Source organism: Trachurus japonicus, chromosome 8 (assembly GCF_045865225.1).
Source record: "Trachurus japonicus isolate A0001 chromosome 8, Traja_1.0".
Classification (NCBI taxonomy): Eukaryota; Metazoa; Chordata; class Actinopteri; order Carangiformes; family Carangidae; genus Trachurus; species Trachurus japonicus.
In genome coordinates, this window is record NC_140914.1 from 5,495,812 (window position 1) to 5,519,840 (window position 24,029).

Sequence of the window (24,029 nt, forward strand, 5' to 3'; positions counted from 1 at the left end):
CTCCCCACCCCCCCCTCCTCCCATAATAACGTGTTCTTTGGCTCCATGAAGCCTGTTCACAACTCATGCCACCTGTCTTCAGCTAATTACGAGAAACAATAGAGGAAAACACTGGAGTCGAGTCGTGTGTCGAGTCGACCCTGGACATTAAAACTCTTTCAACCTTTAAACCTCTGAACCCGTTCGTCCAGATTGAAAAAACCAGCGGCAGAAAAGTTCGTGACATCACCAAACCAGTGGGGATGCTGTTTTTGGCATAATGTCGACTCGGCGGCCCTGGCGCTGTGAGATGACCGGTGGGGAGGGAATGAAACAGATTTTTTTTTTTTTTTTTTGGGACAAAAAGGGCAAAAGGGGGGTTGGTGGGTGGGTGGGTTTCCCTCCATGAGTACAGATCACCGACGACGACGACCGCCGCTGCAGCAACATAAAGTGGGTGAGTGTGAAATGGATGAGGCAATGCGAGGGGCTCCCTCTGGTGGTGGGAGGAGAGCAGGGGTTGGCACAGTGGCAGAGCTCCCTGGACTCTTGGCTCAGCTCAGCGCTGCTCAGTTTTGTCTCGTCATCGGGGGACGATGAAGACGCCGACCCGACCCGGTCCGGTCCGTCAGTCCGAATCCGAGTCCGACGACCCCTGTGAGTTCGACTCACTGCTGCTGTCCTCTGACTTGTTCTCCTTGTCCTCCGCCTCGTCGTCGTCCTCGTCGTCTTCGTCGTCGTCCTCCTTCTTCAAAATCATACAGAAGAGAAGGAAAATAAATATTCATCACAATCAATGTGAGGTCACTACACAAATTCCCCCCCCTGTTTTTCAGAGCAATTTATTCTCAGACTTAATGAGATTTCAAAATCCTGCAAGAAGCTCCCACCTTCAAGTAACATTAAACCAAGCCTCCACTTCAACATTGATCTATTAGATTTATTAGATCCATGATATGTATTTATGCTCCACTTAAAAAATACACATATATAAATAATCATATCTTTAAACAACAGTAAGAGTGTAAGGACTGTTTTCAAAATAAAGGTGCGCTTCCGAAATGGATTCTACTGCATAGTTTGCAAGGCGATGTAGATTTTCAAAGGAAAAGTCCACTAATATTTCATATTTTCACTGTGTTCCCTGTAAATTCAGATTGATATTGAAAGGAGATGACTTCTTATTACAGAACACCACCTCAGACAGTGTCACTCAGAAAGTATTAGAGCAGTTTGATGTAGTACCTTTATTTTGAAATCAGTCCTCATATTACTTGCAGGTGGGAGCTTCTGGCAGGATTACAAAAAATCTTGTTAAGTCAGGGAAAAAAACGACTCCGAAAAACAGAAAAATAAATTACACTGAAAAACAGGGCTTTTTTTTTTTTTTAAGTTAATGCAATGCACTTCCGTTATTTTCCCTGTATGATGTCATTGACAAATGTCACTCACGTCTTCATCGTCCTCGTCGTCTTCGTCATCGTCGCTGGATGAGTCTGCGTCGGAGGAGGCCTTCTCCTGCTCGTCGTCATCGTCTTCATCTTCGTCCTCATCGTCGTCCTCGTCCTCCTCGGTGTCCTGAGCAACACGGAGACATTTAAACCGCACGACCTCGACAAACAAACAGCTGATTTCTGAGACTCTTATAATAACTAAGAACAACAGAAGTGGACACTCACAGATTTCTTGGCCTTGGCTTTGGGGCCTCCTGGTTTCGCAGTCGTTCTCCTTTTCTGAATAAACATGATGTAAAAATGTCAAAGTCAGACACGAGACACGGTGGTGGGACATGGCGATAGACCAACAACAGCAAAACATCTGACTTACCTGTGAGTTGTATTCTTTGTAAGTGTTCCTCTCTTGTGAAGACAGGCTCTGTGGACGGATTGGGAAGTGAGTGTTAGAGAAGAAACATTCATTCAGCAGTTAATTAATTCGCAGTTTATTAATTTTTCGTTCAGGTCCTTACGGCGAGCCACTGTTCCAGCTGGACTTTGTACTGCCTCTGCTTCTCCTCCGCGATCTTCTTGTAGCGGTCCTTGTCCTTCAGCGGTAACCTCTGCCAGCGGCTGCCGATCTCGGTCATCCGCTCCTTCATCGGCAGGTGGTTCAGCTCTCCGTTGGACAGCATCTCCTGAGAGAACTTCTGATATCCGTTTCTGGAGTGAAACACAAGAAGAGGAAACATTTAAAACTAGAGAATGCATCTCCTGAAGGAAATACGGGTGAATGCTGAAGGCTGAATGAGCTGAATAAATTGTTGAAACAATCTCGCCTTAAAACTCATTTTTACTCCTTGGCTTTTAATACAGCGTGGTCTCTGTCTGTCTTTTACTGTATTTTTATATTTCTCAGTGTTTTATCTGATCTTATGGTTTTCTTATTGCTTTTATATGCTTTTAATTTACTGTATTTTAACTTTAACTTTCTTTATTTTACTGTTTTTTATCCGTTTATCTGCAGCACTTTGGTAACTTTGTTGTTTTTAGAATGTGCTATACAAATAAAGTGGATTGGATTGAAACAATGCTGAATTAAGTTAAGAAACTGCTGAAGCAATCTTGAAGAGATTAAACAATATCTGAAGAGTATGAAATGGTTTGAAATTACTTGAATTGTTGAAGATCTGTATGAAGAAATTGAAAGGCTAAAGTCTACTCAGATTTATTTAAAACTGACAGTTTGAAAACATTTTTGAACCATTACTAATATAGAGTAAAAGTAGAATAATATAGAAGTAGTTACAATCCGTTAAAGGGAAGAATAAGTAAAAAAATATCTACATCATATCTGAAGGAATGTTAAATAAAAAAATGAAATCTGAAATAGGTGAGATGGTGAAACGTGGCACCGTACGAACAAAAGAGGATGTGTTTGTTAACGTACGATGGTGGTTTCTTGGGTTCGCCCTCAAACTTCATCTTCTTCCCTGAGGCGATGGCGGCGGCAGGTGAGCGCATCTCACACAGGTCTCTCTGCAGAGGACAGACACACCGACGGTTAGCTCAGCTCTCTCTGGTTGTGTATTAATAAGAAATAAACCTGCTGGGTGGGTGTTGACGGTGATACCTACCTCGTATCTCTTCTGGTCCTCCGCTGCCTTTTTGATCCACATGATCTTCTCTTTCTTCTCCATGGTGCTCCAGGTGGCCTCCATGGCTTTCTGCGCCTTCGGCCGGTCGTTCTGCAAAACATGTGGTGGGTTCACATTTAATTTAACAGAGAGAGAGAGAGAGGGAGAGAGAGAGAGAGATGGGGCCTTTTTATATAATATAAAATATATAATGTATTTAGATATTATACAACCTGTATTCTAGGTTGTAAACTAGTATCACAGACTGAATGATGACACCCAGTGGTGAAAAGTTGAACAGCGTAAATATATTCATGCATGGATACCAGTGATCTGCTTCTGCTTTTCTTGGGTTATTAAAGGGATATTTCAACATTTTGGCAAATTCGCCTATCGCCATTAATCCTTATAGTCTTAGGAGCAGGTTCATTATCTTTAATCATCGGTGCATGTTGCTTTGAGATCGGCGGGGCAGAGACGAGAGCTCCTCAGACCTATGCTACGGATGCTCATGGTATTTCTACATTTCCCTCATCAAACTAAATAAATACACAATCCAACAACTCCACAACGCTCTGGTGGACAAGTTGTGACCTGCACATTCACCACGCTGTGAGATAATAACGTATAATTATGTAACATTACGACACATGAAGCAAATACTCAGAACTACTTGTGCTTTTGAAGTCACTCCGCCCAGCAGCCGAGTCTGGGATGTAGTTCCGGTTACGTATTTGGCTCGAAAACAATGGTAATTAATGGATACTCAGAAGATACACATCCATGAGTCATATTTGTACCTTGAATCTGGCCAGGTAGTCTCCGATGACGCTCTGCTGCCAGATGTCCTGAGCGGTCTTGGGCGGGTCGGGCAGACGGCTGCGATCCTCCCTCTCCTTCTTCTCCGACTCGGCCTTCAGGACCGTTTCTAAGCGTTTGTATTTCTCCTAAATCACCAAGACCGACACGTCACAAAATAATTCATGAAAATTGAAGTGCAAAAAACTTACGTATGTTAACAGTATGATCTGGTTCCTGTGATCAACTTCACTGACCTTCTTCTTGTCCGGCAGTTCGTTCCACATGCGCGCCAGCAGTCTGGTGAGTTCACTGTCCGACAGGTCCGGTCGCTCCTGCTGCAGTTTGGGACGTTTTTCCTCGGAGAAGATGAACATGGCTGAAATGGGCCTTTTGGGTTTCTCTGGGTTGGCCTGAAGGATTTAAGAATGAAACAACATCAGAGAAGGAAACCACAACATCTACTGTACTTAACATCCTACAGAAGAAAGCAGAAATAATCTTTAGTTGTGTTGTTTTTTTTTACCTTTGCTTTAGGGTTTTTCCTTTTGGAGGCAGGACTGCCGGCTGCACTGCCCTTCTTAAAGCCTGACTTGTCCTCGCCCAGGACTCGCTGCTGCTCCTCCACCGATATGCTCTGCAAATATATAAAAAAAAACATAAACAAATCAGAAACTCATACAGCAGAAAAGCAAAAACTCAAAATCTTTCCAAGAATATTTGTCTTATTTCTTGTCAAAATATCTAATTTCTAGTCAAAACTAATCTCTTTCCACTCATCACCTAAAAATGTACTTGTTTTTAGATCATTTTCACATGTTTCAAACAAATTTTCACTTGAAATAAGTAGAAAAATCTGCCAGTGAAAGCAAGTTTTTGTGCTTGTAATAAGAAAGAAAAACTTGCTCCTCTATCAGATTCTTCTACTTATTTCAAGTGAAAATATGCTTGAAAGAAGTAAAAAAAGTGTCAAAAACAAGCTACTTTTTATGTGATGAGTCCTATTTTAAGTATAATGAGATTTGTTTTGACAAGACAAATATTCTTGGTAAGAGTTTGAGTTTTTGCAGTGTATAGCATGAAGAGCACAGAGAAATAAAATCTAACTTACACTGAGAAATCTGTTCATCTCAATTTCGAATTCTTTCTTCCTCTGAAAAGGAAAAAAAGAAAGAAAAAAAGTTAGATTGTTAACACCGAACCAGACGATATCATGGTTTCCTGATATAACATCATGAGCCGGTGGCAGGTGAACTCACCTGTTCGCAGCGTTTCTGGTAGGCGTCCTTCTCGTTCTGTTTCAGCAGCTTCCACCTCTGGCTGCACATCACCATGCGCTCTGTGCTGGGAACGTCCTTCATGCTCGACATCAGCTCCGCGCAGAACATCGAGTAACCATTTCTAAACGAAACACACACACATACAGTATGATTTGTCTATTTAGCTCTCACACCATGCAGTAGCCTACAACCAGATGTGCCAGCTGTGTCTTTTTTTTTTTAGCTGTAACTCACGGTGGCGGTTTGTCAGGTCGGCCGTCGGATTTGTCCTTCAGGTGCCTCTCTGCCTTGGTGAGGGTGGACTTGACGATGTCTCCCTGGGTCATGTTTAACTCTGGGTGCTGCTGGATGTACTCACGCATCGTCTCCTGGAATAATAAAAAAAATGAAAAAACGATTAAAAACTGGTTTAAATGCTTCTAAACTCAGATGTAACATCACATCAACAGTTTTTTCCCCCAAGCCACCAGACTATTAAACAAACCAACCCAACAATAAATCCAAATGGACAATGGACTCTGGCTGTGGCCTTTTTAACTCCCCTTTAATCATTTTAAACTTTGTAGGTTTTAGTATCGTAATTTATTTATTGTCTCTTTTTATTTATTATGCATATTGTGGAGCGTCCACCCAACCCAAGCTTCTCACAATGTATGTACTTGTACATCTATGTGACAATAAACTTCTTGAAACTTGAAAACTCTTGAATCATCACCACTGTCTCACCTCGTACTGTTTCTGCTGCTCCAGAGACTTTGCGATCCATTTGAGTCTCTTTTTGTCGGACAGCTGTGTCCACTGTTTGCCAAGACTGTCCTTAATGTCTTTGGTGGTCGCCTAATGTCAAACAGAAGAAAATGAACACTGTAGTACCACAAAAAAAACCACACTTTCAATGTGTGTGTGTGTGTTCTGAGTTGTAAATGTCTAAACCTACATCAGGGCGCGTTTTGAGGAAGGCCTTCTTTTCATGGTTGTACCACAGCTGTTGGGGCGTCTTGGCCTTCTCTGGTACATTTGAACCTTTCTTGGTCATGCTCTCCACAAGGTCTGGGTGTTCTTCCCTGTTTTCACACAACACAAACCGACCGTTGAGCACAATTCATCCATAAACGTGAGGGCCTAATTATTCCCAGTGTTAAAGCTACATAATAATAATAACTGAGGATGTGTATATTATGATCTCACCTGAACTTCATCATGCTGTGCACAAATGATTCCTTGTCTCTCAAGAAGTCGTCGACATACTTTTTCTGCAGAGGAGTAAACAGTGTTTTTTTTTGTTAGTTTATGAAACTGCATCAAAACCAGTTAAAAAGATGAATCTTTTGTTTTTTGACGGACCTTCTTTTTGTCAGGCAACTCCCTGTATTTCTTTGAGAGGATTTTAGTTAGGTCTAGGTTGCTCATCTCAGGGTGCAACTTTGCGTATTTGGCCCTCTTTTCCATGAAGAAGCGAAAATATGGAGTCAGCGGCTTCTTGGGAAAGTCTGGATGTTTCTGTGTATCACGGAGAAGAAAGACGGCAGCGTGAGTAATTTTGTTTAAAAACTGCTAATTGTTCCTTAGTGATGGTAAATAAATGTGCGTGTTAACTCACCTTTATTTTCTTGCCTTTGTAGGGATTCTTGATGTAGTCTTGAGCATCAACTATCAGTTCTGTTAAAGTCCTGAATTTACGAATCTGTGGTTGGAGCAAAGAAATAAAACACATGTAAACTTAACTAAACTAAAGCATCAAGTGTTTGTAACGTTTAGCATACGATAAATCTGACCGTCATGTGATAAATGTGACCGTCACTTCTGCAGCTTTACCTCTTTAGACACCTCCTGCCACTTCTGCTTACACATCTCCGCTGTGTAGGAATTGAAGGCCACCTTCTGCCAGTCGAGGTGGGACTCTGATGTTTTGTATTTAGTCAGGTCCTTCTGGGGCAGGGCCACTTTCATGGCCTCCAGCAACTTTAAGAGGTCATCCTGTGCCCAAACTGAACAGAAATGACAAAAATGTATTAGGCTAATACTTGCAACAGTCTGCTTTGTTACAAGACTAGCTCTGGTAAATATTAAGACGTCTAATACAGTTTAGGGCTGCAGATAATAATGCAGTTGTTTACTAATGAGTCTATTCTGAGCACATTTTCCATCTTTACCTTGTAAGATATAAAGAATAGGAGATATTTGTAAAGTTACTTAAATAAGCAACTATCAAAATCAATGCAAATATCTTTTTTGGTAATCAATTAATCATTTCAGCCGCAGATGAATCATTACCCTCCCACAGATTTCTAAAATGTATTATATGATCAGTATTGTGAATTTAATAATTTCATTTCAGGTATAACATATATTTACAACATAATAAGAGAAAGAAAAAAACAATTGTTTATTTCAATATACCTTGAGCTTGGGTCGTTGCCTCCATTGCTCCATTCATTTGTGGTTGTACTGTCTATCTACAAAAAGTGACAAAAATCAAGTTATCAAACATGATCTCTTAGAATAACATGATCTACAATATGCAAAATAATACAACCCTTACTAATGTGGATTCATACTACAAGGATAAAACATGTTTTAAAATGGCAAGATTTCATAATGTTTTTTTTATTTTTATTATTATATAATGTGTTTAATATTATTCATATGATTGGGTTTGATATCGAGAAGAAAGAAAACGTGTTTTTTTATTAGCAGTGGTGTAAGATTAAAACTGGTGTTTTTCAAGTGGCGGATTTCAAATTTGCCTCTAGATAATGGTTTATGTTCATTACACCGCCCCTTAAACGTTTACGCTACATGGTGAGACATAGGCTATTGCTTGTGACGGCTTCAAATCTCAAATAACACTGCGCCAGGGCTCCAACTGAACTAGCACATATAGCTACCTACGACAACAGGAGTCTCAGTCCGTCGAGCAAAAATTTTGCACAGCCGGAATAGATATTTGGCGTATAATTATAGTACTAGTGGCTTATTATTATTCCACAACACAAAAAAAAGTATCGTGGACAGGAACAGTTACAGCAGGAGCGACCATTTTCTCGCCCGGTCTCGCTCGGTAATGGAGGACTTTCTGTCGAGAGCAGCGGAGGTTGGGGAGGATCTACGCGGAAGGAGGAAGCGAATGGACGTGGACCGGACGGACAGGCAGCTGTAGGCGACCAGCTGACCGAGGGGGATCTGCTTTCGGTCTCCGACGAAGAGGGGGAGAATCATGGTGGCTCGGTTGAAGCACTACTGCAGCCAGCCCAGCCAGCCAGCCAACCAACCAACCAGCCAAATGCGCCACTCAGTCAGCTCAGGCAGAGGAGGCGCCTCATCACCACCGACCGACCGTTGGACGCGGATCTAGCTCCGCCGCCAATGCAAAAAACCTATAATAATCTTCCCTTTTCGAGTGTTTTTTGGGGGGGACTGGGAGGCGAATAAGTCGGCACAACAGTCGTTTTGTTTTTACAGTTAATAAATACGCTTCACTTTGTGTTTTCACGTCGTTTCATTCAGTTTTTTGACGATTTCAGAGCAGAGCAGAACCTAGTGCATTCTTCAGCGAGGCGTAGCCGAGCTGTGCTCCAATGATGGCGGCTTGCTCGTTGTTCATCGTGTCCTTGATGGCCCCCAGCTCACTGTGGAGACCACGATGTGACCTAGTAGCTACACTCAAAACCATCGATATTAACATGTATGTAACCGGGGAAACCGATATAAGAGCCTTTAAGAGACGTTATAACACAAAATAATTCAATTTTCATTAAATTTACAACATAACAGATGATAAAAAAATGTTTTTGGAGCTGTAGTTGTTACACATTCAAGGACATTTCTACTATAAATTTACAGTTTTACATTTTCAAAATGACAGGATTAATCACACGAAACTTTAAGATGGTTTTTGATTTAATAATAATAATAATAATAACAACAACAACAACAACCGCCTCCTCCTGCTTCCTAGAGCGTAGAGCCGGACCGTTTTAACCGTTACAAATCATACAAAACACTCGTTAAATAGCAACAATGTTAGCTAGCGTTGAATGCAGATTGAATTTGTACGGTATATTTATAGAGTTTTGAAAGACAAATGAGTTAATAACAAGGTTAATTTCAGTTGTGTCGGTGGTGGTGGTGTGATGGAAGCAGTTGCGGAGGCACAGGAAGAAAGAAGAAAATGGAAAATATTTCTAACGGCCGAACGTTGCAACCTCGACGTCACGTTTAAAAAGGGCATCAGTTTTTTAGCAGTTACCCGTTAACGGCAAACGCGCGGACAAACGTTTCTCTTTTTGTTAAGTTATTCAAAAGCTCGAAGGAAACAACGTTAACAACATCCGAGGCTGAGTGGCTTCACTGGCGCGTCCGCCATGCTTCAGCTTCAGCTCTGCTCTGCTCTGCTGTGCTCTACAAGGAAAACCTACCGTGACAAGGTCCAATGGCGCACTGCAAACGGAGGAAAAAAACCCCGAGCTTAAAAAACCCAAAGCCAGGGCGTTGCAGTTGCAGACTCCCCTTCCCTTCCCTTCCCCTCGATCCAAAAAGCACTAAGCGGAGGACAAGAAGGCGGGTTCTCCGAGCTCGGTCGTCGCGGTAGGTTCTGGGCTAGTCGTCGGTGGTGGTGGTGGTGGTGGTGGAAGAGAGAGAGAGGAGAGTGGGGGAGAGGAGAGGAGAGAGAGGGCGAGTCTCAGTCTGCACGGTGAGATATTAAACCGAGATCCCTGATGGCTAACCGAGAGAGGCGGCTGGCTGTTCCGCCAACAGCCGCGTGGAGGTCTCGGCGCGGAAACCAACCACCACAACCGTAATTCCCCCACGCAAATGACCCGGTTTACAGCGCGAATAAGTCGAGTTTCGATACTGGGGGAAAGCGGCATAAGCCAGTCGATGGGTGTAGGTTTACAAAAAAATATATATCACAAGTAACCTACGGGGTCTTATCCGGTTTCTTCCCCGCTGTAGAGGACAAGAAATTCGGGTATGGCCGACCTACCTCGTCTAGCTGCCACAGCGGTTGGCTTATTCCGCTAATACAAAGAGCCTACACCGACCGACGGAAAACGAGGACAAACATTATATGTATTTCCATTTTTTCTGAGTCTTATTTGCTTATTTTGTGGTTTATTTATCGCGCAGTATCAGTATCGGCCGTTGTCGTGTTGTGTTGGCTTACCTGCTGCTGTCTCTTCGGCGTGAGGCTCCGTGTCGTCGTTGTGGAGGAAGAAGAAGGGGAGGGTTGAACGATAGCCAGCACTGCGCCGTCGGTCCTGGGCTCCAGTCCCCGCAGAGATGATGGTCCTTCCCCCCCGCCTCCATCTCTCTCTCGCCGTCTCCCTCCACTCAACAACGCGCAGCAGCACACACAGCAGCAAGCTTCTCTCTCCATCCATCCATCCAACCATTTCGCGCTGCCGAGACATCCATTTTTTTTTCTCTTTCTCCCCGTTCTTTCTGAACCCAACCGCGGGCGATTATTTTGTTGACTCCCGGAGGCCGATCTCTCCTCCGAGCCGAAGTTTCAGGTCGCTGTGAAAGTTTCATGATGGCCAACCAACGCTGCTGCACCAGTGGTTGTCTAAATCCAACACAGCCGGGCTTATTTGAAGTACTCTGAAATAATTTAATGCAATTAACATAAAATATACATTAAAAAAAAAAGTTTATAATCTAAAACTTTTCATTAGATTTGAACTTTTAGAGATATCTATCTATAGTTGCTCTAATAATAGCTGCACTGCACACACCAGTCTGCCTTCGTGCCTTTTTACACATTGCTCGATTTCTGTTTTAGCAAATTGTAAGCGGCGGCTGTTTGACAGCTTCATTTTGGCTCAGCGTGTTTTTTCTTTTCAACTCCACCTTGTGTGTGTTTGTGGGCGGGACCCCCGGCCGTCCAATCCAGTCAGTCCGACTCAGGGAAAACAAATGACTTTCAGGCTCTCGGCCTTGTTAAACTGTGCTGCCTTCCCTGTCTGTGGGAAAACTGGTTTTGATCGGACAGGAGTAAACACAGACATGTTGCACAGCTGTAGAATATGCGTTCTATATTAATAATAATAATAATATAGGCCTATGTAAAAAAAAGAAAGAAAGGTATGATTGAGAAATATGTATGTGTAACATGTGTTTTTCCATCATTTATGTTTTAAATTTTAACTGCCCCTTTTAGCTAATTTTTCCAAATACTCTAATAGTCTTGAATGTCTAGTGAAAGATAATGGAAAGCAGCCTCACTGACCACAGCCATATTGAATATTGAAATTGAAATAGGAGTTTAAGTAGACAAACATGCAATATACTCTGTTATTATGAAACTACCGTAAATATTATGAAATGACAATATGAGTTGATTATTTATCAGATTTGTGTGGTTTGTCAGCTCTTATTAACGTACTGATGTGTATGTCATATTATTTTTGCATTGCACTTTGTCTGATTCTTTTTAGTAAAAATGTACATACCTGAGTTAATTATTGCCACTTACAACTGGAAAAAGCCTCATAATGCTGTTTAATTGTAAAGCTCCCATTTCTAATTTCAGACCAAGAGTCTATCAGAGCATGTCCATGATGTTTCACAATCAGGAGCTGTGAGTGTTGGAGTTTACTTGATAACCTTGAAGGCAGCATGCAGCTAAGTGGCAGGCATCATGGTCCAATTGAAGAGCCTCTCCTGTTGCTTGACGATAAGTGGGCAGGAGGTGATGTGAATGAATGATGTTTCTCTATTGCATTCATGTAAACAAGAAATTTATAGGCTGTTTTTTTATTTTTATTTTTAATAAAGTGTAAATCCAAAGCATGTACAGTGTTTCAAGCACACAAACACATGGTCGCTAACACACGTAAGATACATTTACAAATAAGTTTTCCCTGATTAACAGTCAGCTCAAACAATTACTACTGGTATATCTCATCATTCGCTGTCCACCCATTGCTGTTCATCTCAGTTTATACTCAATAAAGCAATTACACGCTTAAAATCTCAACTCTAAGTGCATTACACATCTTTCCATACACTTAAGAAAATCAGGTAAACTGAACAGGGGAATATCAAATTGTCCAGTTAGCCATACACAATACATGAAATGAGGCAAACTTCAGTAACACTACTTAAAACAATTCATTTGAAAGGCCACGGTATGGAGCAGTAGTCCATCCCACATAAATAGTGAACATATATTAAGATGAAATCATATCATTACAACATGGTCAGATCTACACCTGGCTTTGCAGCACCAGTAATCACTTTAAAGCTACTCTGTAGTAAGGCATCTCAAGAAAAAAACTAAAGTATAAGTGAATTTACTCAGGTCTTAAAGGAAAGTACGTCTTATTTCCAGAGGATGTTTTCCTTGTATCAAAATACCACTTGAGTAAACAAACAGCCATTACATATACATATCTTACCTGAAAATAAAAGGGAAACACTTCAATGATCCCCCAAATTAATGACACATAGACAAAGGCAATAAGGAAAAGGAAATAAGGAAAACATAGGAGAAGTGGAAGAACATCCTGATAACAATATGGATTATATGTTAGTTTTCTGTTGTGGTCCTATTTCAGTTGCAGGAATAAAGTATGAATTCTAGCAATGAGAGGTAATTTCCTTTAGAGATAAATACTAATAACAGAACAGTTTGAAACTGCAAATAGTTGTTTATAAATACACATAATTAAAGACACCTGAGATTCAGTTTCATGTAGTTGCTGGTATTTTAGAGGTGAGACAATTTTCTTTTAAAAGTTTGTGATCTAAATATGAATGGTGATGTTGATGTTTTACGGCAGCGGGGACTCATTGTACACATCCTGCCCGGGTTCCTCCTCAAATGTCACTTTGGCATCATCTGCATCCAGCTGCAACACAAAGACAAAGGCATCCAATTAACACACACCACATCCCAAATCATGAGCAAAGTACTGTATAGGGTGAAGACTGGTACTTACACATTTCATCTCCATGGCAGAGAAGAGTGTGCCGGTCATCACCATGCGCAGGGGGATGGTGAGGATGAGGACAAAAGGCAGAGCCAGAGAGAAGGGACTCATCTTCACCACCCACAGGACGGCCAGACACGCCAGCTGGATCAGAGTGAAGAGATGCATCCGCAACGGCTTAACCTGCACAAACCAGACAGAGGAGGGAGTTAGCAGAGGTAAGGCATAAAAAACACTTATATGTAATCGTTTACAGGGATATTGTCATTGGTTAATGTGCACCGAAAAAGTGCACGGTTTGTTGTCTCACAATCTGTACATTGTCTTGTGATCTTTGTCTAAATGTACAGGTAATAATTTCTTCAGGTAAATTCATTCACTTTCTGTCACTTTTTTCAGTAATTCGATTATGTTTTAGTATGATTCCATATTTTTGATGCAGCATGCAGAAGGAATTTTGGACTAAAATAGCATTTATATCTGCCTACAATTAACACAGAGACTTCCATCTAGATAATAGTCAATTCAGTATTGATTCAGTAACATTTTTTCAATGTGAAATTAAAGCAGAAGTAAGCGATCCGGCGATCTTCTTGTCAGCCGATGGAGTTAGCAGCCCCCGCCCTCGTCATGGATCTATTGGTCCTCGTCCCTACGTCACCACATTCACGCGCATCCCTTGGCTGCACACACAGCCCTTCATGCCGTTCTCTCTCCTCATTGGATAAAGCTTGTAGGATACAAGGAAGTGTACAAGAAGTTTTCTCCTCGGCTTACAGCAGAGCAGAGTGACTGACAGACCCGTGTTTCGGACCAAACACTCTATGTAAGTGATTGCCGTCGGAAGATATAACAACTTAAGACTTATGTTAACACAAATATTCCGCTTACTTCTGCTTTAACTAAAAATATAACTGCTTTTAGGTGAACATTGAATCTGTGTTGATTCAGTATCAGTTAATGGTTGAAAATGTGACGTTGATTCAACGGCAATCATAACGAGCGCTTTCAATGTTGATTAAATGTCGGGAATCATTGTTGATTCAACAGAGCTGCCTGACCATACGTCAACGTTGATTCAATGGAATTTTGCTATCTGGGACTGCACTTTCAACAACAAAACATCTCTAGACGAGAGCTGTATTTGAGGAAGTTTGATACCCTGCTGGCGTAGGCGTCGGAGGGATGGTATTTCTTTGGTGTGATCAGCAGAAGCATCCTGTCCCACATCTGGATTCCACTCAGAGAGGTGATACCCATGTAGAGGAAGATACCGAACAGGGCTGTCATCGGAATCATCTTCAGTATAGGTTCCATGTAAATAGAAACGCCTGGAAATCACAAAGGGAAAGTGATGATTATAGAGGACAAAGGTTGTTTAGTCTGACCCTGCAGTGTGTTTGAATGAGCAGTGTGTGGATGGCAGCCCTTACCAACCATGATGGCCACAAGAATTCCACTGATCCTCTGCTCAATCACCTTCTCGATCTCTGGTTTCGGGCCCTTGGACATGACAGTGAGAGCGTTGGCGTGGGTGACAGATCGCACGGTGGCAGCGCTGAGCCAGGGCACGCCGAAAATGGAGGAGATGCCTCCCATGGTGACCAGGAGGAGCAGATCAAAGTGGAAACCAGATCCTTTCATCATCTTCCTCTCAGGTTTGCTCACGATCAGGCTGAAGATGCATGGAGAGAAAAAGGAGTTTAATCAGCCTCTCATGAGTGCACCCCCGATGTTGATGTCATTAAAATTGTCACTCACGTAGTAATCTGGGACTCGAGGAAGATGAGGATGAAGACGAGCAGTGCAGGTACGCAACAGGCGCCCATCATCCAGATGGGGAAGTCCTTCTTCTCTCCCATGGGGTTGATGAACCAGCCTCTGACTTTAGGGTTGGTCACTTCAACACCTTTGGGCACAACCAGTTTCTACAAGACAAAAGGTTGATGTTTATTCAGAAAAATACAAATACTAAATACTTCTTTAACATCTTATCAGCCATATTCAAGATCTTAATATTATATAAACCAAAATGCACAAGTGTACACAGATTACAACTAAATCTAGATAGAAGATAATTAAAACAAACTAAACTAATCCTAAAATCTAAATCCCAAATTATAAATTTTGTCCTCAAACGGAACCAAATCTGGTAAATCTGCTCCAGACAATTAAATAATAGCCTGATAGCAAGCCATGTTGCCATTGTCTTTGTACAGTTTGGGTATTGTACATACATTGTTAAAACACAGTACACTTACCTGAGTGTAAGCATCCTCAATGCAGATATCCACAGCAATCATAAAGAAGATAGCGATGGGGACGCCGAAATCTCCAATCAAACGTCGGATCTAGTGAGACGGATAGCAACAGATACAATATGGATGGTGGATTTCTCTAGATCCATAAGCTTCTTGGAAAACTAGGAGCAGACAGTTGGTCTTACCGGGCCGGGAAGGTAGTGACCATTCTTGAACTGACGGAGGAAGTATGCGATGAAGAAGCAGCCAAACATCAGGCACATGGACAGCAGGGCGGTGTTGGGGTAAGGCCTCTCAACCTCCAGCTCGTGAACTGTGATGTTTCCGTCCGAATGGTACTCGATGTGCTCCATGACGACCGGGTGGAAGGGGTCGTCCAGTGAGTGGTTCAGATGTTCGTAGTTCAGGATCAGAGGGTGGGTTCTGAAGATCTGAGCAAGGAGAGAGGAGATGTCAGAGGTTGGAGAAAGATCAGCAAGATGACACGTCAGATGTTATAACTGCAATGTGACATGGACGGTGGGATGAGGTTAATAAACCTTGAAGAGCTTATTGAAGGTCTCGTAGATGAAGATCAGAGAAATGAGGATGGAGAAGATCTCTTGGGTGAAGCGGGAGATGAATCGGACCAAGAAGCTGCCCTCCACGGCCACAATGACGAACACGATGATCACGAGCCACATTCCCACCCAGATACGACCCACAATGTACTCGATGCCTTGGCTCTTGCAGAACTGGTGTGGTATTAACAAAGAAAAACAGATGCTAACAATGAAAAGAACAAAAAAAAAAAACAGGGGTTTGCACATTTGGCAACTTGGACTTACAGCGTAGAAAGCTTCCTCAAACACCAGCAGGGGTCCAGAGAAACCGATGACGAGGACGGGCTGGGCGGCGATGAAACAGAAGATGACACCCTGGATGCTGGTGGAGACCATAAGCTCGGACACGCCCATCATTTGTTCCGTTTTGTCAGCTACGGTAAGTTAACAGACAGAATTACTACAACTGTACAAGGTCAAGAAACCCCAGAAAAATCAGACCCATCTCTTCATTTTGAGACCCTCTCTTACCCAGAAGCCCTCCAAAAGTGATGGCCGGGGACAGGGCAGCAAAGTAGATGAAGATGACGGCTGCAAGGACCTGAGGGTTTAAAGCGTCTGTGTAGTCGCTGATGTAGTGGCGGTAACGGCGCTTGATGTCCTTCACCATACCACCGAAAGGATAGCCGGTACGGGCCAGAGGGTCCTCCCGTGGCTCCTCCGGACCCTTCTCAACTGGAAAGATCAACGACATCAATGACATCAGTTAATACTGAGACTAAATTGCCTTTTCTACACATCTGTAGATTTTGGATGCTCACTTTTGACCCTGTCGCCAAATGCAAGACGAGAGTCACAAGGGCGGAATCTGTCGGTCAGGATTTTCTTCTGGAAATTGATGATTGGCTCCAGCATGGCCTGATCTTGGATTTCAGTGGGAGGAATCACGATGCTGCAGTCCATGAAGTCAGCGATGGCGTTGGTCAGATCTTTGTCAGTCTGGGCCAAGAAGGCTTCCAGGCAGAATACCTGTCAACAGAGACAGACAACACAATCAGCCAATCAACCTTATTTATCAGTGGGGGTAGTGTATTCTTATCATTGGAGCTACGGTATACATGTTGTTGAGATAGATTCTTTCTCTCCTCACCCAGTCAGCCATCAGAGCACCCATGGCGCGCCCACTCTCGCTGTAGTCAAATCCATTCTGGCTGGGGCCCATAAGGGCAACGACGAACCGAACGGGGATGGGAGACTCCAGAGCAGACTCCATCACCACAGAGTCACTCAGCCTGACGAAGGCCACCACTGGTTTCTGCAGGAAGTCCAGGGCACCTATGGAAAACATCAGTTTGTTTGTTTTTTTTAGTTGTCTCATCTTGATCTCTGTATCTGAAAACATGAAACTGTAACATGAACGTACCTGAGAGGACAATTGAGGCCTCCATGTTGTCAGAGCTCTCCCTCTGCAGAATATTTAATGCACAGCACAGTTAGTCGCAACTCATCGACACTTGTCAAAAATAGATTAAACTAAAAGTAAAAAGTAAAGAATTATACCTTCGTGGACACAGAAAACGTCTGCATCTGAATATTTCCAGAGGGCGTCACCACAGGTCCCTCATTCTGACTGCAGGGACAGATGATATGAATGTAAAGAACATGCTGCAAATGCTTTGTGAACATCATAGTCTTGTAGAAAGAGGCGGAGAAACAACAGGTGCTGGTGCTTACCTGCGTCTCATGAGGAGAGCCCTCAGCAGCCCGTCCCTGTCACTGGATCGAATCTCATTCTTGTTGAGCAGCTCGTCAGCCATCTTCTCGGCCACAGCAGACAGACTGCTGGCATCCAGGTCCAATATGATGGCCCCTGAGGTCATGTGAGGTCAGGTGTTACCGAGGCTTTTTACATTATAATGGTGGTATTCACACAGGATTCAAACATTTAATGTAATTCAAAGGCTGTGCGGTATAAAACTCACCTGTGGACATGGTCTTGCGGAGCTGGATCAGACTCTTGAAGGTCAGATAGGAGACATGAGAAGGACCCCATTTTCCCGTGCCGGGGTTGCGGTTCTCCTCGTAGCCCACCCAGCGGCCAGTCTCCTGCCAGGTGCTACCCTTGAGCTCGTTCAGCTCCACATAGGCCTGAGGTGTTGCAGTTAAACTTAATTAATGACAGTAGATGATGGTGATTATATGTATTAATGAACTTCTGATTAAAAAAAAAAATTGACTTACTTGAGCGTCCCCTCTCGTGGTGGCGTTGGTGTTCATGTTCATTTGAGCTGAAGCAGAGAGACAAACCAGTGAGTTTTACAGTAATTTGAAGTTTCATCTCATAAACAGCTGAACGGTCTGACAGGTGAATTTACCGTCTACACCACTGGAGATGACGATGGCCATCGGTGGCTCATCCTCCTGCCCCCTCTCCGGATCATAGATGCTGCTCTGTTCTGGTGGAGTCCTGGTGGCCAAACATAAAACATGAATTAGAAGAAGAAGACTATGGAAGACCACTCCACATTTAGTTTAAAAAAATGCTATTCAGCTCTGACAGGGAGGAAACATTTGAAAAATAAATATTTTCTATAATTGTTTTATAAGATAAATGGATGTTTGGTAGTTGTAGTTAAAATCACTTGAGGCAATGAGGTTCTCTAACTTTGTCTAATTCTGCTGTTGCTGCTGTTCCACTGTCAGCCACCAGAGGGCGGTGTCGCTCAACATATTTCTAATGGCCACTGTATTGATGCTCAGACTCGCTGGGGAGTTCTGCCCTGGGTTTAACCTCTCAGACAGGCGACGTAACGCATACATGATGTATGTAAACCCTCCCTGTGGTCTGGCACGCTCCCATGAGCACATTATATGCCACAGTATTGATTAGTTTGATTATCTGCAACTTTATCACTTTTTTTGGATTCATATCCACATTCTCTGCACAAATCTAAGTTCAGTGTTTGTTCTGTTCAAGCCCTGTTGTGGTTTCCAGCTCCTGTAGGAGATAAGCGGCTCTTCAGGAGTCACCTGTGTGGTATTAGCACAGGTGATGTGGATGTGGATGTTTACTTTTTTATTTCAAGGTGGGATGGGAATAAATCAAAACAGTAAAGGGATGATACTGAAAACCAAAGAAATCCCCTGAAAGAGTCTGAGGTGCTCTGGCTGGACTACAGGCTCTTTGTAGATTCATTACTACTCATTATACACACAGTCATCCAAGACACTGTTAGTGAAGGACCCAACCAAAAGAGTTTATACAGAACTGATGTCACAGAGAGAAGCAACTCACAGTCGGACTGGAGAGGGGAAGGCTGAGTCATTGTCTTCATATGACATGTCACTGCCCTGCACACGGGGAGAGTTCAGAAAGAGTTAATGGATGACAACGAGAAACAGTTACTGCTGCAGGATTTAGGCTGCCGAACATAGATTCCATTATCACCCAATATCCAAAACTTTTCTACTTGAGAGAAGCTCGGATGATATGTAGAACCAAAGTTTGACATTTGACATTTGACCGACCTCCTCAAAGCTGAAGTTGTTCTCCATTGATGTTTGTTGAATTGTCTGCACTTGAACTTTCAGCTATTGTTGTGCATCCCCTGAGACAACAAAGGAATGAATAAGCATTAAAAAACCATAATAATCATCTCAGATATAATCATCATATGTTTTTTCCAGCTGAGTGTCATGTGGTTTTGACAAATGTTCAACTGCGGCACCCAGAGTGCAGCGTTTGTGACAAATATGCACAAGGAATCAAACATTTTTCATCTAATCAGAGTGTAAAGAACAGGTTTCACAGCCACTACAAAGACCGGTGAGGCCTTTGACAAAGATAGCGCCATCTACAGCCACGCAGCCGCTCTGAGCCATGACTCACGACAGATAATCAATCAGCCGTTGAGAATGTGAGCTGCGTTAAAGTTTCAATAGAAGACGTACAGAGCGTTATCTTTAGGTTACGCCCTTCTTCTACCAGACACCTCTGTTCCCCCCAGTTACAGAAAATTTTGAATACTTAATTGGCCATGCAGCTACTGTAAACCGAAGTTACACAATCTGTCATATTCATGCAGAAATACACAATAATTATGTTTTGAGGTTTTTGGATGGTGCACAAACAACTGACCAGAATTTGAGTCTCACTGTTGCACACATCTGCACAAAACTGATAAGGCCTGATGAATAGTGATGCCTCGGACAAAACAGTTTACAGATATAGCCAATGCATGTGAACAAATTATGCAGATGAATATTAAGAAGTCATTGCTGTTGAGCAATGTCTGAAAATCTGCACATATTTTTAAGCACAAAGCCGACAAGAGCAGGCAAAATATTTCTATATGCTATCACCCTGAATGATTAAAACAGACTGAAATGTGTTTTACAGAAAATGCACAAGAAATATTTTGTTTGTAAAAGTTTCATTTTCCGTCCCCTGAAAATAACTACAGGTCAGAAATACAAACTTGAAGTGAAATCCCGCCCTTATCTCGTAAACATGGCAAACACATTAAAGGTTCGAATGAAACTCCACTATCAAAGTGCATCAGATATCCATCTCTCTTGACCTCTGCCCCTCTGGTCCTGTAGTCCCATAAATAAAATGTGTCCGACCCTTGTCCAGAGAAGGTCACACCCCTACCTGCATGCAGGTACTCCCACCTGGTCTCCTGTTCTGTCAGCCTCGACGAGCCCGGTGACAAACTGAGCCAGGACAAGCGAAAAAGTCGAGTAACAGAGGGCGAGAACGAGAGCAGCGGGAACACCCACAGGAAACTACGTCGACCAGAAGAGGTGCTGTACCCCACAACCCGCTGGAACTGCAACTTCTTGGGGGGGTTGACGGAGATAAGGCCCGTGTGACAGACAAATAGCCCTATCAGTCTGGGACACCTTGAGGCAGGGATATCCCAACCCTAGTTTGTCTGCTCCGCCCTCTCAGCGTCAACCAGGTTCAAGTGTGAACATGGACGTCAGGGAGAACCTGCCGCCTGAACCTCATGGTGTCTGGGGGGGCACACAGGGGGGTAAAGAGGGTAGAGAAGGGTGAAATGTAGAGTATCAGGGGACAGCATCTCTCACTGCGTCATGGAAGGTGACTTCCTGGGGATTCCCTGAGGGGGGGGTAGTTCCTCTGGCCTCGATGTGATCTGATAAACACATCGAACTTTTCCTCACTTCAGTCCTGAAGGTCACCGTTGGTCTCTGGTACATGTGGCACGGTGTCAGCACAGCAGGGTGAGTGGAGCTGGATGCTGGTGGCCCAACCCACACACCGATGACTGATACTGACTCTGGGCTGCAGGGCCGAGTGGAGAGAGAGAGAGAGAGGTCAATAAAACAAAACCACCCCAGATGAAGAAATCTGTCATCAGTGGATGGATGACTTTACTGTATGTCTGTGTGGCTGCAGGGGAAGCACAACTTGCATTGATATTTACAACACAGTTCTTGACAGTTACAACAAAAGCCAACTGAGGATGAACCAAAGGATCTGCACATTTAACCACCTGATTATTGATCAGATGATGTAACAGAAGTCATCGACATCCTGCAGGATTCTTTGGTTCCTTTGCACAAAAACAGAAAAACTTACAGAAATTGTAATTCTGACCTGCTTTAGGAGCAGAGTGACTTCTGATTGGACCATCTCTGTTGTATCCTGACGCACGTATCCTCTCATCTCAGTGCAGCATGTTGAACCTATAGACCAGTTGGTAACTCACCGCTGGGCCCAGTTGTTCAAAAGGTTTAATCTGGATCAAAAGTATCCGGATTTTGAAATCCCTTTTTTTTTGCTATCCAGGATTACGTAATCCGTTTTACTTTCATCCCAGCAAAATTGGATTGGATCGTCTGATCCAGATCCTGTGTCACACTGAAGGCTGATATGTAGAGTGGATTTATTTTAAAATGGGGTGTATGTATTGTTTTCTGCGCTGTTTTTTTGTTTCTTCCATGTCTTTTAAACAGTCAGACCATATCTGACCCACAACAAATGAATTTAAAAAAAGAAAAAAGGATTAACATTACATTAGTCAAATACATTGTGAATATTTTTACACGTGTTTCAAAATTCAAAATACAAATTTCAATTTTCATTTAATTATCCAGTAGGTGGGGAAAAGTTTTTTTTTTCTGAAATAATCAAAAGTTAACTTAATTTACTTTACTGTAAAGCAGAAGTAAGTGGTCCGGTCGTTTTCGCTAATGCTGCGTTCCAGGCAGGCTTTTGAAATCGTAAATTACAGCTTCAAGTCACAACTTACGACTTTGTAGCGTTTCAGGCAACCCACTCGTGTTTTTCCGACCTGTTTTTCCGGTGAAAGTCACTATAACGGCCACTCGTAACTTCCGACCGGTGAACTCGTACCAGATCGAACTGGTACCACTTCACGGTCGGAAAAATACGAGTTTCCTTGAACGCACCATAACAGTCCTCGTCGCTACGTCACCACATTCACGGCGTTCCTTGGCTGCACACACAGCCCTGCATGCCGTTCTCTCTCCTCATTGGATAAAAACTGTAGGATACGATAAATGTTTTCTCTTCGGCTCAGAGCAGAGCAGAGGGACTGAGAGACCCGTGTTTCAGTCCAAACACTCTATGTAAGTGATTGCTGTCAGAAGATATAACTATTTAAGACTTATATTAACACAAATATATCACTTACTTCTGCTTTAACTAGTTAAACTTACACTAAAATAAATTTAAAAAATCAATGTTGCTTATTTGACCATTTTGAATTGAATTTAAATCACATTTTGTTCCTGAATCCACCAAACTGCTGAACAGAATAATCCTGTCTTTTTGGATCAACGTTTTCCCAATCCTACTAAAAAGTTTTGAACAACACAAACTGAGGGTTTGATCCAGAATAAAACCAAGATTGGATTACTTGATTCAATCCGATCTCAGAATCTGTTTTTAGTTTTGAACAACCCATTTTCAAGATTTGATCCAATCCATTATCCAAATCCAATCAGATAACCACTGACCAACTGGGCCCTGGGGTCGTGGATGTAAAACGAGTCCCCGGATCCTCGTCTCCACATGTTGAGGTGTCCTTGGGAAAAAGAAGACGTTGTCTTGATGATTATATGAAATATAACTGTGTGAATGAGTTGGAAGGTTTTAAATGTTCTTCCTCATGTAAGGTAAATAAGAAACACAATACAGTAAATTCAGATGGGAATCCCTTCACTGGTAGCTCATTAAAAGCATCTATCTATTCATGAGGCCTCAACAAAGACTCTCACATCACTGAGATGTGAACAGTTTGATCCTCTCACACTGTTCAACAGCAGGTTTGATCTTCAAAGTGTTGAAGACTTGAACAGACAGAAGAAGAAAAGTCTTAGATGTTTGAAACATTTCAGATAAAAGTCTAAATTTGTTGCACAAATCAGTTTGACTGTGGTGCAATGAATTCTGGGTAACTTGAACAGCTCAACGCTGAAAATAGTTAACAGTTTGGACATTTAACGTTAGGAAAATGTATCTAATTTATCTAATCTATTTAAGTCTAAAAAGGCGTTCTCTATATATTACAATGTCAGATGGTCACTGAAAGGTATCACCAGTTACCACGGTAACACAGGCCTTAAACCTGAGTTAGCCTGGGTACAAGGAGTCTGATGCTTTTGACATCAGTCTATAGCCTACTTTTGTTAAACAGTTTGCCTGAGGAAAAACTAAGACCAGAGTGTCAGTGCAGCAGTGAAGCAGCCTCCAGAGAGAGGTCCGTTTTTGAAAGTTATGGACAGTTTCTATTATTAACTTGCTGCTGGATGTCTGAACCTTCCTAGACATTATTACAGTTTTTCCTCAGTCGCTTTGGTGCATTTCTCAGATCAGAATGGAAATTCTCATAACTATTAGTTCAACCTCCACAACATTCAGTCATTTGTGCACATCATCGTGGCAATTTCTCCTTCCTCTGAACAAATTGCAAATGCTTCTGGACATGTATCAGTTGCTTTCATACATTTCTTCGCTGTTACTGTAACATTATCATTAGCTTACCGTATGTCATGTCAGTCAAATTTCATTGCTTTAGTCATCACATACAAAATTGTTGAACTAGTTGTCAAAATCTGTCAAACTAATTTTAAATGTTGGGAGAACCACTGTGAATGATATTATT

At 42.4% G+C, this 24,029-nt stretch overlaps 2 protein-coding genes across 7 annotated transcripts; both read right to left on the reverse strand.

The window, feature by feature from the left end:
* Window positions 1-583: 583 nt before the first annotated feature.
* On the reverse strand, window positions 584-10,477 carry ubtf (upstream binding transcription factor). 5 transcript variants are annotated; one of them, XM_085783403.1, is made up of 22 exons: window positions 10,298-10,477; window positions 7,531-7,586; window positions 6,946-7,118; window positions 6,731-6,814; window positions 6,475-6,630; window positions 6,319-6,383; window positions 6,068-6,194; window positions 5,857-5,967; window positions 5,365-5,498; window positions 5,110-5,251; window positions 4,962-5,003; window positions 4,377-4,487; window positions 4,108-4,263; window positions 3,853-3,999; window positions 3,053-3,163; window positions 2,866-2,954; window positions 1,949-2,138; window positions 1,807-1,854; window positions 1,659-1,712; window positions 1,432-1,557; window positions 1,225-1,269; window positions 584-727 (listed from the first exon to the last, which is right to left on the reverse strand). In XM_085783403.1, exons 2-22 carry the CDS (start codon window positions 7,565-7,567, stop codon window positions 608-610), a joined length of 2,268 nt encoding a protein of 755 aa, XP_085639529.1. In that variant the 5' UTR covers window positions 7,568-7,586; window positions 10,298-10,477; the 3' UTR covers window positions 584-607. The 5 variants fall into 5 exon arrangements, with proteins under 5 accessions (XP_085639529.1, XP_085639530.1, XP_085639531.1 ...); XM_085783404.1 differs by lacking the exon at window positions 10,298-10,477 and adding an exon at window positions 9,549-9,730 and having other exon boundaries at window positions 1,225-1,266; XM_085783405.1 differs by lacking the exon at window positions 10,298-10,477 and adding an exon at window positions 9,549-9,709.
* A 1,405-nt stretch (window positions 10,478-11,882) lies between these two features.
* On the reverse strand, window positions 11,883-20,588 carry slc4a1a (solute carrier family 4 member 1a (Diego blood group)). 2 transcript variants are annotated; one of them, XM_085783402.1, is made up of 21 exons: window positions 20,525-20,588; window positions 19,399-19,478; window positions 19,166-19,221; window positions 18,246-18,337; window positions 18,117-18,158; window positions 17,853-18,023; window positions 17,605-17,740; window positions 17,431-17,500; window positions 17,294-17,336; window positions 17,021-17,205; window positions 16,692-16,899; window positions 16,402-16,605; window positions 16,156-16,304; window positions 15,868-16,062; window positions 15,514-15,759; window positions 15,329-15,418; window positions 14,829-14,995; window positions 14,501-14,742; window positions 14,229-14,398; window positions 13,077-13,250; window positions 11,883-12,986 (listed from the first exon to the last, which is right to left on the reverse strand). In XM_085783402.1, the coding sequence occupies exons 2-21, from the start codon at window positions 19,423-19,425 to the stop codon at window positions 12,909-12,911; spliced, it is 2,745 nt and encodes a 914-aa protein (XP_085639528.1). In that variant the 5' UTR covers window positions 19,426-19,478; window positions 20,525-20,588; the 3' UTR covers window positions 11,883-12,908. The 2 variants fall into 2 exon arrangements, with proteins under 2 accessions (XP_085639528.1, XP_085639527.1); XM_085783401.1 differs by having other exon boundaries at window positions 17,853-18,018; window positions 18,112-18,158.
* Window positions 20,589-24,029: the final 3,441 nt, after the last annotated feature.